Here is a 19,089-nt window from a genome sequence, read left to right on the forward strand (position 1 = left end):
CAACCCTCCTATATATCCGCCTCTGGTGTAAAGATTGAAGTCTGCGACAAACTGAAACGTCTATGGTTAGTTTACAAAGGGCCATGACTTGGCTCACCGCGCGGTGTCCGATTCGGGCGAATCCATTTTAAAAGTCGATGGGAACCAGCCGATATTACCATAGTCCATTATATTCGTATTTTAAGAAGCGAGATGGACCGGGGCCTATTTAAATTTATATTTATAACGCGACATGGGAATTATTCCGTAATAAGGCAGTCTACGTCCCATTGTTCCTTTTCTTATTTGTCTGGAGAAAACAGACGCTATAAAATTTTAACAATTGGTGATGAACTTGTAAGGAAAGTGTGTCGGAGAAGGCATTTTTCTTTCACCATGCTCATAGTTTTCTTAAAATTTAAATATTTTTTATTCGAAAATATGATGTATAAAGACAGCGCTCTGAGAAAAAGCACTACATTAGATTTTCTAATTGAGATTTTCACTCTAGTCTTTTTCTAAATATGCGGGAAGAGTTGTCTACATTTTTAAGGGTTTTAGTGTAGTTACTGCAAAATGAATTTACGATTGTTCTACATAATACTTACGTTAAAAATATACATCTGTGGCGGATTCATCTCTTTAAAAAAGTCCTATGGGTATATCATAAATCTACAAAATAAAATAGTTATCTTCTGCGTTAATCCAACGGAGACCAGTGATTTACTAATAAACAAATTTGCTTCAGACGAAAGGAAGAGATATACCTACTTCCCGAAACGTTAAGCATTTTTTGTCTGTTAGGCAAATTTGTCAAAACAATACAAACGTCAAATTACTACTACTACTTACCACTGCTATTACTCGCGATAGTAACGCAAGGCGTTTTCTTCTATGAGCTTTTCTGTGACTGATACGTGATGTTATCTCCCTTCCGCACTCCGGATATTCAAAAATCTCATTGCTTTGTCGCCTCTTTACTCTTTGGTTAGAGCTGTTAACTGAGTTTACAATTCTTCTCCATTGCGTTCTTTTTTTGGTAGGCGATTTTCTTACATCCTGCATACGTGACCAACCAATCTTAAGCGGGATTTAGTTATCATGACTTGCTTTCATTTTTTGAGACATAGTGGAACCATTTGATTCTTAAGAGTTGTCTAAGGTGTCTCTGTTGCAACTTGTTTAATGCGTTCATGTGTCAGCGGTACGGCACTCAGGTTTCGCTTCCATACAACATGGTGGGGATTATTATTGCTCGATACACTGCAAGTTTCATTTTTGTGCTCAAGTCATGATTGTAGAAAAACCTGTCTTTTAATTTCCAGAATGATCTTGTGGCGCTGCTAACCCTGTGTTGAATTTCAGAGTCGATATTGGCCTTTTCCAAAATCAAACTGCCGAGGTAATTAAATTCCGCTACATATCCCAATAGTTCTTCTCTGATTTTTATAGCATTATTGTGATCTTCCGGGGGTGTGCGCATGATATTTTAGTTTTATCGATGTTCAGCTTAAGGCCCAAAACCTCGGACGCCCAGGTATATGTGTTCAGCATTTCTTGTAATTGCTGTAAAGTTTTTGCAACTAGAGCACAGTCATGAGCGTATTGAAATTCTGTGATGAATTTTATACGTATTTTTGCCCTGATTTTTTATGTTGAACAGACCGTTGTCGTATCTGTATCTAATTCCTCTTCCTCTTTTCTGCAGTTTGCTGTCCACTATAATGGAGAGCGCTGTTATGAATATGTTGAATAGGAGAGGCGCTAAGACACATCCCTGCCTAACTCCTATATTTGTTAGGAACGGATCGCTCAGTGATCCATAATGGTAACACTCTTGACTTGTTTTGGAGGCTTTTACACACTATAAGAAATTTGTTGGATACTCCGAACTTTTTCATAATTGCCTAAAGTGCATCCCTGGGTGCGTCTGTAAACGTTAAATTAACAATACCCGTTCACAATTACTTAGCAACTTTTTTTTCAAGAAATAAACCCTCCCAACCTATACCCAACGTAGTTGTAGTTTGTTTCATTAATTCCAGCTTTTCCAAGTGCATAAATATTTGTATGTACATACGTACACCCATACTATTTTTAAACTTAAAATATATAGTAGATATATAAATTTGAAACTAATATTTATTTATAATTATGACTTCATCTATTTATAACAAACATTTAGGAGAAAATTGAACATTGTACGAAATGCATATTTCTAATGAATTTATTAGATCAAAAGCCAGGTTCACAGTTTTCTTTGAATGTTATTATTAATAAAACATATATACTAAGTACTATATCATTTTGACAGCACACCCAGCATGTTTGTTATTGTATTAACTTGATAACCTCTGATCTATTAAATTAAAATCACCATTAACACGACGAAGTTCAGTAATAATTAAACATCGTTCAAAACGAGTGCCATAACCTCAAATATGGGTAGAACTTGTTTAGTTTGTGTAGATTTCTGGAAGAAATTTATTTGTTCTTTGTTTGTTGTGGTTGTGCTTCAAAGCGGGATGGTCTTCAACACCGAAGTTTTTGAACTTAACAATAAGTGCTCTTATACGATGAACAAAATAATATTGACATGCGTTGGTTTAGAGGTGGTGGATAATAGTTTGGAACCGTTCGTAACCAACTCTACCCAAATATTAATTTTAAAAAATTGCAAGAACATTACTTTGGCAGAAGATGCTATATTTCATAACAAACATCCGAATTTAAAAACCTGCCAAATAATATCCAGCCTTAGTCTTGCTCTTAGCAAGAATGCCTTTTTTGGACTGGATAATTTAAAATATCTACAGCTTAACAAGAATCCATGGAAAGAAATACCAGAAAATACTTTTAAAGGTAACATTCCAATATTATACACTCAAATGCCAAAAAAATCGCAACGGAGAATTTTTTCGTCAAGTTTAAGTGATATATTTTTTTTACTTTTTGCCCTATTTTCATGAATTTTTTAACAAACTATATATATATATAAATCTATCAACTTTAATTCATAAAATCAGTTTTTTATTATATATTATTATGTTTTTTTTTATTATATATTTGGCTTATTATAGAAGGTTAATTGAAGGGTTGTTTTTTTACCCTAAATTTAAGACACCCAGTGCAATAATTTCGTGAGTACCTTTTTCTAAAACATTATTTTTTTTCGATCAGAACCATGCCTCCTGAGCATTTTGTTTTTGACTCATGTCAACACATGCTTTTAATTTTTAATAGCGAAGTGAACTCGCCACCAATTTAGAATTAGAATTAGAATGAGTGGGAGGGGGGTTAATCACTACGACCTTACAGATCTATTGTGTCCCCCTTTCTTGAGTTATAACTCATCATACAGTCCCAGGGCTTTGACAAAAGCCAGTATCTGGGACGGTTTTATAGAGGGTAGTTCTCCATCTCCAATATCAGTCGTACCAAAGTTCATGGTACGAATGGTTGTCGTCTCGGCGCACTCAGTGATGAAGTGTACTGGTGTTTCCCCACTTTCCCCACAGAATCTGCATTCGCCGTTTCTTCTTAGTTTCAATCTACTGAGGTGTTCATTGAGGAGACAGTGTCCTGTTAAAAACCCCGTGACAATCCGAAGATTGTTCTTACTTAAACCCAGGAAGATCTTTGATTTTTCTTGATCGTAAGCCCTCAGAAACTTCTTCGAGTGTCCGCCACCAATAATTTGCAATTTTTTCAACTATCCTTACTTTATGATGTAATTTTTTCATATCGCGAGGTGGCTTTGGTGGCTAAAATTATCGTAATGACATATATCGACACTGATTAGAACTCAATAGAATATTAAAATTTAAAAAACGTTAAATAGTTACGATACAGGCTTGGTTTTTATAAATGTTAGTAACACTAACAGAACTAGGTATATTAAAAAAATGTAATAACTAAGTGTACAGGGTGGGCCAAATTAGACGCTTTTAAAGGGAAACAACCCTTTTCTATAGGAGATATACAAAAACTAATATCGGTGTCTCTCTAATATCAGCTCAATTTTTATCAAAAACATGATGGTGAAAACCGCATATCGATATCTATTACCGTTTCGGAGTTATGGGGTGTTTTTCAAAAAAGTGCATTTTTAACTAATTGCTGTAACTTCTTTGCTATGGAAAATGTTGTATTTGCATGAAAATATTTCCAAAGCACCTTTTTACGTAGAATTTAATGGTTTAAGTATACTTTTGTTAAAATTAATAATTAAAGAGTTATCAACAGAAAACTTGATTTTTTATATGGGACACCCTGTATATTTTTAATTCATTCAAAATAATTTAAAATTACCTTTCCAAAAATATAGCACACTTGATATTTTTCTCGATTCCTCTTCGAGATATAGAGTTTTTAAAAATTCCCCCATTTTGAATAAGTATATAGGCTTTGAACACGCCGGCTGTAATGCAAAAAACTCTAGCTGTGAGCAGCAATTAAAACGAAAATAATATTTGCAATCAGAGAAGTAGTATTTTATAACAATTTAAACATTTTTATCAACATCAACATATTTAAACTATACCCAATAACAATAAAAATAATAGCAAACCAAAACATAAGATTTTGCTACAGGTGTTCGATATATCGACCGACTTCTGTTATGGACAAACGGGGCCGTTTTTGAACATTTCTCGTGGAATTCATTAACTCAGTGGCGGTGAAAGATACCCTCGCATAACCGCTAAGTATTTCTAATTTTTGTCTAGATTTTCGGGCAATTTAAAAATAAGAACCTTTTTGTTCTTCCGCAAAGATATCCATAGGATTAGATCCATAAGCATTAAGTCCGGCTGCCTGGACGGCCAACGGCTGGGATCTTGGTTAGCTGTTCAATTATTTTCGAAATTGGCTGAAAAAAATTGCAGATAGCTTCAGCGTTCTGAGGCGGTGCCTCGTCTTGTTGAAAAATATGTTTTCGAGTTCCATTAGGTTCATACAGTTAATGAGGCTGCTAATATATTTTGTTATGTTTTCCCATTCTTCTTCAAGGACCAAGCGAATATTCATCATTTCGGCCATCTTCACCAAGATCAATGACTTTTGCATAATCTTCGACACTAACAATCATACACAACAATAATTTTGTTATCAAAGCCACCTCGTCATTATGAAGAATAACATCAAGAAGTAACAACAATTCAAAAAATTACAATATGTTTGTGGCAAGTTCATTTTGCTCTTAAAAATTAACTAAGACATGTGTTGACATGAGTTAAAAAAACAAAATATTCAGGAGACATGGTTCTGGCCGAAAAATAATGTAGGAAAATTTGTTCACGAAATTATTGCACAATTTGTTTTAAAAATAGTGTAAAAATAAGTCTTCGATTAACCCTGTATAATAAGTGAAATATTAAAGTTTATAATAAACTGAGTTTACGAATTAAAGTTGATATATTTATAAAGGATGTTTCAAAACAAATGCGAAAAACTTCAGGGGGTGATTTCTTGTTCAAAATAAAGGGTAGTTTGCTTTATAAACGTTGGGTCAAAAGTCAACCACTAGGGAGATATCGCGGTACAAAGATGGCGGAAAAATAATGTTTTTATTTTTTATCTTGAAAACGAAAAGCGATAGACTAATGAAATTTTATGGAAGCATTATTGTTATGAAAACACACTTTCTGGTAATTTTCTCACTTTTTTAAAATGAGTGGAAGGAGTTGAAATAAACTACCCCTATCATTCTTGTTAACGAAATTTAAAGAAAAATCTTATCAAACACAGGCAAAAAAATTAATTTGGATAGTTTAGTTTGTTTAGAAACTTTTTATTTCTTGTATTTTTTTAATAAAACTCACCGATTTGAAATTAAAAAATAAAATGTAAATCATTACATGTCAGGACTCCTTTTTTTACGCAATTAAATAGATCATAAAAAGGCTTCGGAATAATTAATTGATAGTAAGATAATAACGTATTGCAGTATAGTAACGTGAAATAAAATAATATTAGAAAGATCCTAAAAAGTCCCAGCGGGCGATTAGATTTTTTCATAAAAAAATTACAGCAGCCCACTAGGTTCTTTATCTATAAATGTTTTTGTCCTGACATGTACTGCTTTACATTTTATTTTTAATTCCAAATCGGTGAGTTTCATCGAAAAAAAAAGACAAGAGATAAAAAAGTTTCTAAACAAACTAAACTATCCAATTTAATTTTTTTGCATGTGTTTGATAAGATTGTTGTTTAAATTTCATTAACAAGAATGATAGGGGTAGTTTATTTCAACCCCTTCCACTCATTTTAAAAAAGTAAAAAAAATACCAGAAAGTGTGTTTTCATAACAGTAATGCTTCCATAAAATTTCATTAGTCTATCTCTTTTCGTTTTCAAGATAAAAAATGAAAATATTATTTTTCCGCCATCTTTGTACCGCGATATCTCCCTAATGGTTAACTTTTGACCCAACGTTTATGAAGCAAACTACCCTTTATTTTGAACAAGGAATCACCCCCTAAAGTTTTTCGCATTTGTTTTGAAACACCCTGTATACAGTTTGCTAAAAAAATCAAGGAAATAGGGCTAAAAATAAAAAAATATAATATTTTAATTTAGACCAAAAATTTTTCCCTTGCATTTTTTTGCATCTGAGTGTAAGTTTTCTAACTAAAATATTTTTATATTTTAGATTTATCTGATTTGGAGGTATTAAATGTAGCAGATAATAAAATCAAATTATTAAACAAAAAGAGCTTTGCAAATCTTTTTCGATTAAAAAGTTTGGATTTATCGCAGAACAGTTTGGAAACTTTACCTTCGTATGTTTTCGAAAACTTAATGGAACTGGAAAGTTTGTACTTGAATGAAAATAAGATTCAAATAATCGACGAACATACTTTTTGGGGCTTACCTGCTTTAAACATTCTGTTTTTAACAAAAAACAATCTGGAAACAATAGACTGTGAAGTTTTTAATAACTTGAGGAATCTGGAGTATTTATATTTAGATTATAATAATATAACTTATATTTCCGGAGAGCTTCGGCTTTCCAAGCTAAGGTTTTTACAGCTTAATAATAATAACTTAACAAATTTACCTGATAAGGTTTTTGAAAAATCCAGTAACTTAATATCAATAGATTTATCTCATAATAAGTTAGAAAATTTGTCAGAAATTCCTTTCTTAAAATTGACTGGTTTACGACATTTAAATTTATATGGAAACCACGTTTACATGGATATGTTTAACAGCTTAAAAAATTCTACGTTTATAACTCATGATTACCATTAAATAATTATTAAGTTACCGTTACTTTATTTAATTTAGTTACCTCAAATTGTATAAACTTAAGATTGTTTAATTTATTTAACTATATTTTGTAAATACGTTGTTCTGTGTTTTTTAATAAAGAAACCGTTTAAAATGTATTGTTGTTTATTTTACTAAAATGTTAGAGATAAAATAATAAAAAAATATTAAAGATTAAAAATTGAATTACAATAATTGTGAGAAAAAAAATGTCATGTAAAACCCTAATATGTTAATAATGCAATGTCTGTATTCCCAAACATACTGATTCTTGTGATATTTTAACATTCTGTGTCTAATTTCTTAAATACTATACATATAGAGTCTTTAATAAGTGCAAATATAATAAAAGAAACATATTTTCCCTTTACCGTTTTTCAAATAAGTCTAAAATATCCAAGTTATTTTACTTTCAAAATTAAAAAAGCATTTTTTTGCTTAAATTTTGAGAACCAATGGATTTTTTTCTAAATTTAATCTACTACCTATGTTACTATATTATTATCAAGTATATACAGGGTGGTCCGAACTGTATTCCGGAAACTTCGGCAGCATATTCTGTATTACAGCTGAGGGTTGGAACCTTTGGTGTTACACAGCAAAATAAAAACACTAAATCACCACAATACACCAAAACACTTTTAGTTTTACACTGGACGCGCGTTTCGCTAACCATGTTAGCATCATCAGCAGATGATTATAAACTGATTTTTTTAGTCTGCTGATCATGCTAACATGGTTAGCGAAACGCGCGTTCAGTGTAAAAGTAAAAGTGTTTTGGTGTATTGTGGTGATTTAGTGTTTTTATTTTGCAGCATATTCTGTAGATAAAAATAAGTAAAAATGTTCGTATAAATGTATGTCCTAAAGTGCTCAGTTTCGGAGATATAGGGTGTAGAAGTTTCATTTTTATTTCGATTTTTTCCAAATAATTTCTCAAGTAAAGTCAATATTTGGATGAAAATTGGTATCGGGGAGTATTTTGAGATGAGAAATTTGATTTTGATGTCAATATTACTCCTATTTCGAGGGGGCGCCACCTATATATGTTTTAACTCTTTTGATGAGTAATAACTTTTCGTCCGTACCTGTATAAAAGCACTGAATGAAAGAATATACATTTCCGTGATTTTTTATGTAAATAATGCCTCTTGGTAAAAATCGCTAAAAGCAACCGTTCTCAATATATTTAGAATGAAAATAGTCAATACATGTCTTGATTGACAAAAAATAAACATGTTGAGTAGATATAGTTTTTTGATTGAAATGATAAATTTGGAATTTTTTTTTTAATTAATATTTTTTTTTCGAAAAAATGATGATATAACAATTTCTGTTGAACTTTTGGTACAAAAAAATTTCAAATTTATGATTTCAATCTAATAACTATTTAGTAAACATGCTTATTTATGTCAGTTATGACAGGTATTGATAATTTCGGTTCCAAATATCTCGAGAACCATTACTCGTAATGATTTTTACCAAGAGACCTTTTTTACGTAAAAAATGTTGTAAATGTATATCTTTTACTCAGTAGTTTTATACAGTAACGGACGAAAAGTTATTACTCTTCAAACCAGTTAAAAAATATGTAGGTGGCGCCCTCTACAAGTAGTAGTCATATTGACATCAAAATCAAATTTTTCATGTCAAAAAACTTCTAGACGCCAATTTTTATACAAATATTGATGGTTAGGAAACTTAATATTTCTTATAAAATTATTTTCTTTTATGTAATTTCTTAGATTAAGATTAATTATTTTAATTTCTTTAAATTTTAAATTGCCGCATTTATACCTGCTTCCTGCAACATTAGTGTACGCATGCCCGAACACTAGGAAGTGTGGCACACAGTCTATTACAAACCGTCGTACGACGAAATTGGTCAGCTAACCGGTACGCGCCGAAAGTCTGAACTTAAAAGTTAAATCCCTTCAAAGACGATTCATGTTAGTGTATGTGTGAAAATTAGCGCCGAGAAGATCAAGATCGAGAAGAGGGCCCTCTGAAGCTGCCTGAGACGACCATTAAAGGTAGGAGCAGGTTTCTCATTTCTCTGTGCGGTTTCTCCCAGCTATTAACGTAATTTACATTGATAAAATAAGACCAGTCAAACTAAAATTTAAAATTAATACAGTCCACAACTGCATTTCTGCACAATTGATGTTACTTCACAAATTATTTGGAAAAAATCGAAATAAAAATGAAACTTCTACACCCTGTATCTCCAAAACTAAGCATATTAGGACATACATTTATACGAACTTTTTTACTTATTTTTATCCGCAGAATATACAGCCGAAGTTTCCGGAATACAGTTCGGACTACCCTGTATACCTTAACTAAAAATTAAAAAAAATCCACTTCTTTTATTCGAAAAATACAAAATTTCTTTCGCGAAAAAACCTCGAACGAGGTGTTTCTGAGGTTGAAATATATCAAGCCTAAAAATATTTGCCTTTATTTAATACCTACCCTGTATAATTATAAAAAGATAATTATTTTAACTTTTATTATGTCATTTTTTATTATATTTATTATTTATAATTATAAATTACCTACGTCAAAAGCAAAAATATAAATTGCAATTTTACAGTCAATTATAAAATGACATTGACATTGACATTAATTAGAAAAATAGTTAATTATAAAGGGTTGCCTAGATTATCGACAATTTATTTCTATATTTATAGAGTATAAATTAGTATAATTCTTAATATTTTTTTCCTCAATGGTCTTGACATAAAGTTTTAATTCGAAAAGTACAATTTTTTAATTGGTATACCGGATGCGTCTCAAAACTGGCTCACCCCTATAACTTTTTTATTTTTTCAGTTAAAAAACCAGATTTGGTATGTTAGTATATGACATAAATTAGGATTGATTGACGTATTCAATTGTTTTCGGTCACTTCCTGTTTCATCGGAAATGACTACAACTTTTGATTTTTCAAAACTGCTATTCAGCACTTGCCCGAGGCTTCTAAAGTATTTACAAGAGAGGCTTGTAGAAATCAGTTATCAAAAAATATCGTTTCAAGTAATTCATTAAAATCTAACAAAGAGCATAATATTGTCAAGAGTTTGCGTAACAAAGATTGTTTCTATCTAAAAGCTGATAAGGGAAATAAGGTTGTTATATTAGATAAAAAAGACTATTACGATAAGGTTAACAACTTAATCGATAATGGCCCCTACATAAATTTGAAAAATAATCCTTTGTCTAAGATGGTAGCAGACGTTAAAAAAACTCTAAAAGAATGTAACACCCTTATTGATCTTTCTTTAAAGAGGAAATTGCAAGTATCCAATCCCTCATTACCAAAATTGTATGCTTTGCCAAAAATTCATAAACCGGACAAGTCTATGCGCCCAATTGTTTCGGCTGTAGGTTCTCCGACTTATAATTTGGCAAAATGGTTATCAAGGAAGTTCGAAAATTTACCTGATCATGAACCTTCTTTCTCAGTTAAAAATAATATTGAATTCATTAACAAAATTTAAGATATAACATTGCATGAAGGTGAAATTTTGGTCTCCTTTGATGTATCTTCGTTGTTCCCAAGTGTTCCAATTCCACATACTTTAGGCTACTTAAAGGACATACCTGGATAAGAGACGCAAATTAAACATTTCGCTTGCTTTACGAATGCTCGATTTATTCTGCAGTACTTCTGCGATTCATAAACTTCTTGACTAGTTGTACCTCTTTCTGTTTTTCATTTATTGTTTCTCTACAACAAAGAATATTTAGAATTTTTAAAATATGAAGACGAACGGTACAATAAAAGGCATGGTAATTTTTTGGGGTAAGATGTTACATGTAACAACTTACCCCAAAAAATTGTAACTACCTGCCCCATGGCACGTTTTTAAATATAAATTGAAGTCAGCATTAATGAATATCGATAGTAGAAAAAAACAACATTGCAAATTAAAGGTAGATATATTATGAACGTTCAAGGTAAACATTTGAGAAAATAAAAAGTATAGACATCAGGAATCAAAAATTTCGTAAAAGATTTGTTTACTTACTTGGTTCAAATCGAGACACATGCACACAACTTAGCAGCTTGGCGCTTGGCGAGTCACTGATCATTTTTATGTAATGCACAATGTTATAAGAAAACAAATGAGTCCACTTATGTCCATCAAAGAGTTTAAAATCTTGGTAAAAAAAGCGTGGAACTTCTTACCCGTGTAACAACGTGCCCCCCGCTCCCCTACTGCAGTTTTAGTACCATGTACCATATACGGGATGGGTCTACACTTAGTTTTTCCTCGAATTTTCCTGCACACAAAACACACCTAATATCATAAACCAAAATGCAAAGGCAATATTGCAAATATATATCATTTTTCAGAACACTGGTTATTTGATATAATTTGTCAAAAATAATAACATTTAATTTGACAAGAGTTTGACAAGTTTCAAAAATCAAGTACCGTATAGAACGTCAAGTACGTATAGAACGTGTCGAGACATACGTCGTTCATCGTTCTGTCACTCTAATCATATTATATTGAAATATAATGTGTCACTTTTAAAGTAAAACAAAAAGACCCATAGTTAACTTATAAAAATTTATTAAGAACTTTTTTTAATTAAATAATTGAATTGCTATGGACCATGATGAATTGATTGAATTTTAATATTCGCGTTGTGTTAGGAAAATTATGAAGTCGCGTCGTAGCGACGTCAATTATTGGCTAACAAAGGCAACCTTTAATTTTACGAACTGTTGCGTTGTTTGGGAGTATACATATTATTTAGTTCTTCTTTAGGTGCATTGTTCATATAAAAATGCGTATTTCCGGCGGATACGGGTTTGGTAATCTAAGTGCTCTACCTGAATAAATAATGGTAAAATTGCCGCTGCTATAGTTGTGATGGTTACGAAAATTGAATCTGAAAATGTTGAGCAATAATACCGGATTTAGTTAAATAGGAAAATTGTAGGTTATCTCCGTATAATTTATTTTGCTCTTTTGTGAGTTTTGATAATGCGTAATTAAATATAAATTAGCGAATATTATAAATTAAGGTTGCCAATTATATGTTTTTTTTTTAATTAAACTAATGTTTTAAGGATTTTAAATCTAGGTAAAATTGAGCTGAACTGGAACTGTAACATCTCTGATTAAAGTGTTATGAATTTAAATTATATTACCTTGGTGGTCTAATATACAGGGTGTGCCAAAAAGTTTGCAATAAATGTGAAAATTTATACGAGCCCTAACAACTAAATGTTCGGACAAACAAAAATTTATTAAAACATTTTATTTTCATTAACTGAATTATTTACATTTAAGTAAAACTTTTAAAATATATTAAAATCTAATATTTCTAATGAGTATTTAAATAGTTTAGTTTCTATAAACATTGAAATAAACTGTAGGCCAATAAATAAACAAAAAGATTGCACAAAATCGTGACAATTAAATGTTCGGACACTTTAAAAAATAACTGTTCTAATATGGCGTTACATCGGCATGAACTATTGCAGCCACTGCAAGCCTGTTTGGCAATGTTTTTATTAATGGTTGACATACCCCAGAATAAAAATTTTGCCATAATTCACTTAATATCATCGTCAAATGGGCAACGGTTTCTTGGGGATCGTGGCACAATTTTTGTTTTGTTTTATGCCACATGTCTCGATAACATTTAAGGTCCGGACTGTGCGAGGGCCATGAGGGAACCTTAATGTTCATGTCCCTAAACCATTTTTAGTAGTTTTAGCCATATGGCATGTCCCGCCATCCTGTTGAAATATAAAATTCATATCCTGGTAAAGGTCTCTCGCACTTGGCACAAAACTGTTTTTCAAAATTTCTTGACATTTTGACACATTAGTTGTGCCTTTCTACCACCTCATACCTTCCTAGACCCATTGCGGGCATAAACTCTAAAAGTATAATGTCTTTAGGAAATTCCACTGCCCATCTTTCATAAAGATCATGCATGCGTGCAGATGTAATCCTTGAACCTGCAGTTTGCGATTAGAATTAACAGCGTCATAAGGATAACATTAAGGTCCGGACTGTGCGAAGGCCATGAGGAAACCTTGATGTTCATGTCCCTAAACCATTTTTTAGTAGTTTTAGCTGTATGGCATGCCCCGCCCATCCTGTTGAAATATAAAATTATTGTCCTGGTCTTTACCAGAACAATTGGTTACAAGCACCTTTGTCCTTCCCACTTGACAAGAATGTTTTTCAAAATTTTTTAATTTTTTGACGCATCAATTATGCCTCATACTTTGGCCTATTTTGGACATACACCTTCAAATCATAATGCCTTTAGGAAATTTCACTGGCCTTTTGAGGCAATCTTTATCAAATAGACATTCTATTCGATTATATTTATTATATCGATATTAAGGTGGCTCATGTGCACATGAATCCGTGCCATTTGCGATTGGAAGTATTACCGTCGGATTGGGAAATAATTAAATTTTTTACCTTAATGTCATTTTTGTAGTTTCTGACATCAGAAGTTCCAATCCGACGCTGTTAATTCTAATCGCAAACTGCAGGTTCAAGGATTACATCTGCACGCATGCATGATCTTTATGAAAGATGGGCAGTGGAATTTTCTAAAGACATTATACTTTTAGAGTTTATGCCCGCAATGGGTCTAGGAAGGTATGAGGTGGTAGAAAGGCATAACTAATGTATCAAAATATCAAGAAATTTTTTAAAACAGTTTTGTGCCAAGTGCGAGAGGCCTTTACCAGGATATGAATGTTATGTTTCAACAGGATGGCGGGACATGCCATATGGCTAAAACTACTAAAAATGGTTTAGGAACATGGACATCAAGGTTCCCTCATGGCCCTCGCACAGTCCGGACCTTAAATGTTATCGAGACATGTGGCATAAAAAAAAATAAAAATTGTGCCACAATTCTCAAGAAACCGTTGCCAATTTGACGATGATATTAAGTGAATTATGGCAAAATGTTTACTCTGGCGTATGTCAATCATTAATAAAAACAATGCCAAACAGGCATGCATTGGTTGCAAGTTCATGCCGATGTAACGCCATATTAGAACAGTGTTATTTTTTAGTATCCGAACATTTAGTTGTCACGATATTGTGCAATATTTTTGTTTATTTATTGGCCTACAGTTATTTTACTGTTTGTAGAAACTAAAGTATTTAAATACTCATTAGAAATGTCAGATTTTAATATATTTTTATATATTATATATATATACTTATAAAAAATTCAGTTTATGAAAATAAAGGTTTTTAATAAATTTTTGTTTGTCCGAACATTCAGTTGTTAGGGCTCGTATTACTGACGAATTACTTGACAGACCTATTACAAAAAACAATTATTTTGACATATGCCATACGACAATGTTCTTAATTTATGCAAAAAGTGGCGTTAAATGACACTATACCGGGTGCGTCTCAAAAGTGGCTCATCCCTATAACTTTTTTATTTTTTTAGCTAAAAAAAAGTATGTTAGTATATGACATAAATTAGGATTGATTGACGTATTCAATTCTTTTCGGCCGCTTCTTGTTTCATCGAAATTTACTACAACTTTTGATTTTTAAATGGCACCCTCGGTATTTTTTACTTTATTCAATAGAAAATAACACTCTTAATAGAATGACATATGATATGTCAACTTTTGACATTTTTTGCATATGGTTTATTTGAAATTATAACATGCGGTAACGAAAATTTGACTCACAATACCAAGTGTGTGATATCAAATTACTCGTAAAAAAATTCTTTTTCCAAATAAGCTAATTAGCCACCCTCGTTCCATTTGGAAAAGTTGATTTATGATTAAAAACACATTGTGGACATCTTTCAACCGACCAGGACAAGATACTAAAATATTAGACCATCAAATCTATTTTTCCAAGGCTCCTTGATTCAAAATTAGTGTTTTTAACATAGCCATGGCACGGTAGATTGAAATTTAAAATGCGATTTTTTATTAGCGAGAATTTCAAAAGTTGACATATGATATGGCATTCTATTCAGAATGTCAATTTCTATCGAATAAAGTTAAACAATACCGAGGAAGCCATTTAAAACTCAAAAGTTGTATTCATTTCCGGTGAAACAGGAAATGACCAAAAACAACTGAATACGTCAATCAATCCTAATTTATGTCATATACTAACATACCAAATCTTGTTTTTTTTATCTGAAAAAATATAAAACTTATAGGGGTGATGCACCCGGTATAAAGAAAATTAAGGGGGAAAGGTTCAGAATTTAATTTTACGCCATGCGTACTGTAGTCTCAAAAGGGCGTAAAAAATATCAGTTTGTACTATATACACTCACAGACAAAAATATTGCATATTTTATTTTAAGTAATTATTTTTATTTTATTTTTGTTTAAACACTTTACAATAGATTCGTAGTGGAATGAATAACACAGTCTGGTTTTCGTAATAGTTCGGTTTAGTAAGATTTAATTAGAAATAATAACATTAACGACAATATAACAATATTTTAAGACAATATAATAACTATTTAGTATTTAGTGTTTCCTCCTCTAGCTCGAGTGATAGTTGATATTTAGTAGAAGATCTTGGATGATTTCTTGCGGAATTCTATTCTTTTTGTGCTGCAATTCTTATTTCTGCAATCGAGTTAGGAGCCGGATTTCGTGCTCGTATATTTCGCTTCACAGATGTTGTATGGGATTAGCATCAGAACTCATTGGTGGCCAGTCTAGTGCCTCAATCCCAACATCCTCAAGGTATCGGCTCCCTGTTCTTGCGGCATGGACGTGGGCATTATCATGCATTAGCACAAAGTCATCGTACCTATTTTCTCCACCTCTTTAACTTGGTTTCTCCACTGAAAAAAAGGATCTCTCAGTCGAAATGAATATGACTTTGACCCAAAAGATTGGCGCTTTTCAATGAACGATGTTTCTTTGCCCAAAGCATTAACTATCTTTTCATAAGCTTTAAAAAAAACTTTAGAGAATAGAAGAATCTATCTGTCCACTCTTGACGCAAAATTAATATGCAAAGAAGTTCTTGCTACAAGAACAATAGTCTCTTTGATTCATGCAAAAATTCTTGATTGAAAAGGGACATTTCTTGATTAAAGAGACACTTTTCTTAAACCAATAGCGAATACCATTGACTCAACTAAAATTTATTTTGATATAAGAGAAGTCTATACATCATATACAGGCATATTACGAGGTATATTAGTTTCTGATAAATTCAGGTTTTCCTGGTCTGTAGTAAAGTAAAGTGATATTATTTTTCTCGATAGTAGTTATTTCTGCTTCTTCACTCCTTGGTATTTTTTGGGGTGGTTCATCACTCTACAAATTACAAAAAAGTGTTACATCACGATTAATCAAAGTAAAGCAAACAGATTATTAAAATTGTAAGCTTTGGTCACATTTTGAATTTTTTAATACGACTTGAAATTCTAAAATTTTTGTAATTATTTGCATAAAAAATCGATATACCTATATTCTTATTCTATCTATAGTCACGCATGCATTATCTAAACAGGTGCATTAGGTAAATGTCTCTTACCTTCAAATAGAGCAAATAAATGCTCTAATTTCCATTTTTTCAGAAACTCCTTTTTGAATCCATATATCCTAAAATGTGTCCATAAAAAATAAAATGACAAATGCGTGTTAATAACGATCACTAATTTGTTATACGATATGCGTTTAAAAAGCAAATTTAGCAAAATTCCAAGTGAAAAATTCCAAGCAACAAAACCCGTGCGTATTATGAAGTGCGACCCATGAAATGCGACGTACGACTGATCGGACTGCCAACTGATTGTATATACCGTCCTTCGTCATCGTCTTTGCGTGTCGTTATTATTTTTCATCAAAAGAGTATTTAGCTATTGGAAAAATGGCCATGTTTCTTGAACGAAGTACTTCATAGCGTACTTTTGTTATTATCTTAAAACAAAGTAACTTGCACTTTGTTGAATGAAAATAGATTCAAGAGAAATTATCGAATTTTACAAGAGAAGCAGTTTTCTTGAGTTAAGAGAGTTTTTCTTCAGGCAAAATATTTTCTATTACGCTAAAATAAATTCTCTTGTCACTAAGTTTTTTTTTTTTTGAGACTTTAGTTCAAGTCTCTCTTTTTTATCAGTGTCCTTAGACTTGATACCGGTGTTGTCCCCCGGATCTATAATAAAGGATATATCTTTTTCTATTGCCTGCTTGGATTTGAGGTTAATTCCTATTGCGAGGACCTGACCATGGCCCTCCTCCCTCGGGTTGATGACTTGATAATAGACACGACTCGACTGAGATAATAATGACGACAATAAAACAGTTTTTCTTCCTGTAAAGACGATCTGGAGACATACTGTATACCGTTGTGCCAGTTTATTTATTGAAAAAAAAGTCTGAGTATTTCACCAATGAAAGAGAAATCTAAAAAGTAACAAAAGATATTTTTTTGTGTAAAATGGCACAGCTTAGAATCCAATCAAATGCTTAACGTTTCAGGAAGTTATACACAAATTACCTCTTTTTATTTTTCAGATTTCGCTTTAGGCTTTCCTCAAGAAAAAAAAATAGTTGCATTTAAAAGGAATATTATTGAAAAAAGTTGCCATAAAAAGAGGTGTTAATTTGTTAGAATCTAACATCAAAATGCCATTTTGATGTTAGATTCTACGAAAATCAATTACCAAGAGTACCAAATGTGAATGCTAATACCTCATTCTTAGAATTTACGATTCACGGTGCGTCTACATAGTAATGCTTAGAGAACATTTGTAATACGTGCAACTGCTATAAAAAGAAATAGCGTTCATTTATTTCAAGAAACACTAAAGTACTATAAATATTTGCGCCAAGGTGTAAGAATGACATAACTGTATTTTAACTATGAACCATTTCTTTGCTCGCATGTTTAAATAAATGAAAATCTACGTTTAGGTCGTTTGCACTCGTTTGAGAAAATAAAACAAAGAATTTTTAAAGTTTGCTATAACCTTTACGTTTATATTGTAACTGTATTATAGTGTGAGGTTTCGGGTCGTTATTATAACGGAAAAAGGGTATTGTTTTTTTTTATGTATAGAAGTGGACTATTATGGTCGGCTCACCGAATGAATGTTTTTATTACATCCAATAAGAGTCTTTAACCTCCAGCTTTAAATATCGAACTTTTATAAGGTTTTACCTATACCGCCCGATAATACATAAATGAGAGATAAGTAATAAAAGACGATCAGAAAGTTAAGAAAAAATTATAACTTTACTTTCTTTAATAGAGCTCGCTGTTTTTTTTTTAGTTTTTTGAAAGATCGTTTTCTTCAGATTTTAAACATATACAGTAGGATGAGCCAAAAAAACTAACCTATCCAATTTATGGGTTAAAATGAACCTAATAACCGAGAAAAACATATTCCCGGAAGGTAGGATTTTTAGCTCAATTTTAAAAGGTGTCGTAGATTAAAAGGTGTTAGTGACTTTGACAGTATATAGTGACGGTGATAATACTACTACAGATAAAAACAGTCAAAACAACAATGATAAAAGCAGTGGAAGTGGCAATAAAGGGAAAAAGAGAAAAGGGTCAGATGAACACTACCAACATTCTTCAAGAAGTGGAGACCAAGAACTTAAAAGCAAAAAATTTTGCGCCTTTTTTGAAATCAACACAGACAAATCAAATACGAAAAAAAATGACAAAGTCGCAAAATGTTTACCGTGCTATGAACAGTTTAGGAAATTTGTGTACCTTAAAATGAAAAACGCTGGAACTTTAGGACTAAAACGACATTTGAGAGCAAAGCATGAAAAGTTGTTTAACAATGAATTTCCTCACGAAAACTTCAAAACTGTCA

General features: G+C 31.8%; 2 protein-coding genes across 2 annotated transcripts in view; both read left to right on the forward strand.

Annotated features, from left to right (window-relative positions):
* LOC115879954 (MICAL-like protein 1) overlaps positions 1–19,089 on the forward strand; it is a 246,258-nt gene that overhangs the window by 27,612 nt on the left and 199,557 nt on the right. The gene's annotated exons all lie outside the window — the stretch shown is intronic.
* On the forward strand, positions 2,282–7,344 carry LOC115879973 (insulin-like growth factor-binding protein complex acid labile subunit). Its single transcript, XM_030897047.1, has 2 exons — positions 2,282–2,841; positions 6,632–7,344. The coding sequence occupies exons 1-2, from the start codon at positions 2,421–2,423 to the stop codon at positions 7,231–7,233; spliced, it is 1,023 nt and encodes a 340-aa protein (XP_030752907.1). The 5' UTR covers positions 2,282–2,420; the 3' UTR covers positions 7,234–7,344.

Source organism: Sitophilus oryzae, unplaced genomic scaffold (assembly GCF_002938485.1).
Source record: "Sitophilus oryzae breed Bouriz unplaced genomic scaffold, Soryzae_2.0 scaffold_1067_pilon_pilon, whole genome shotgun sequence".
NCBI classification, from domain to species: Eukaryota; Metazoa; Arthropoda; class Insecta; order Coleoptera; family Curculionidae; genus Sitophilus; species Sitophilus oryzae.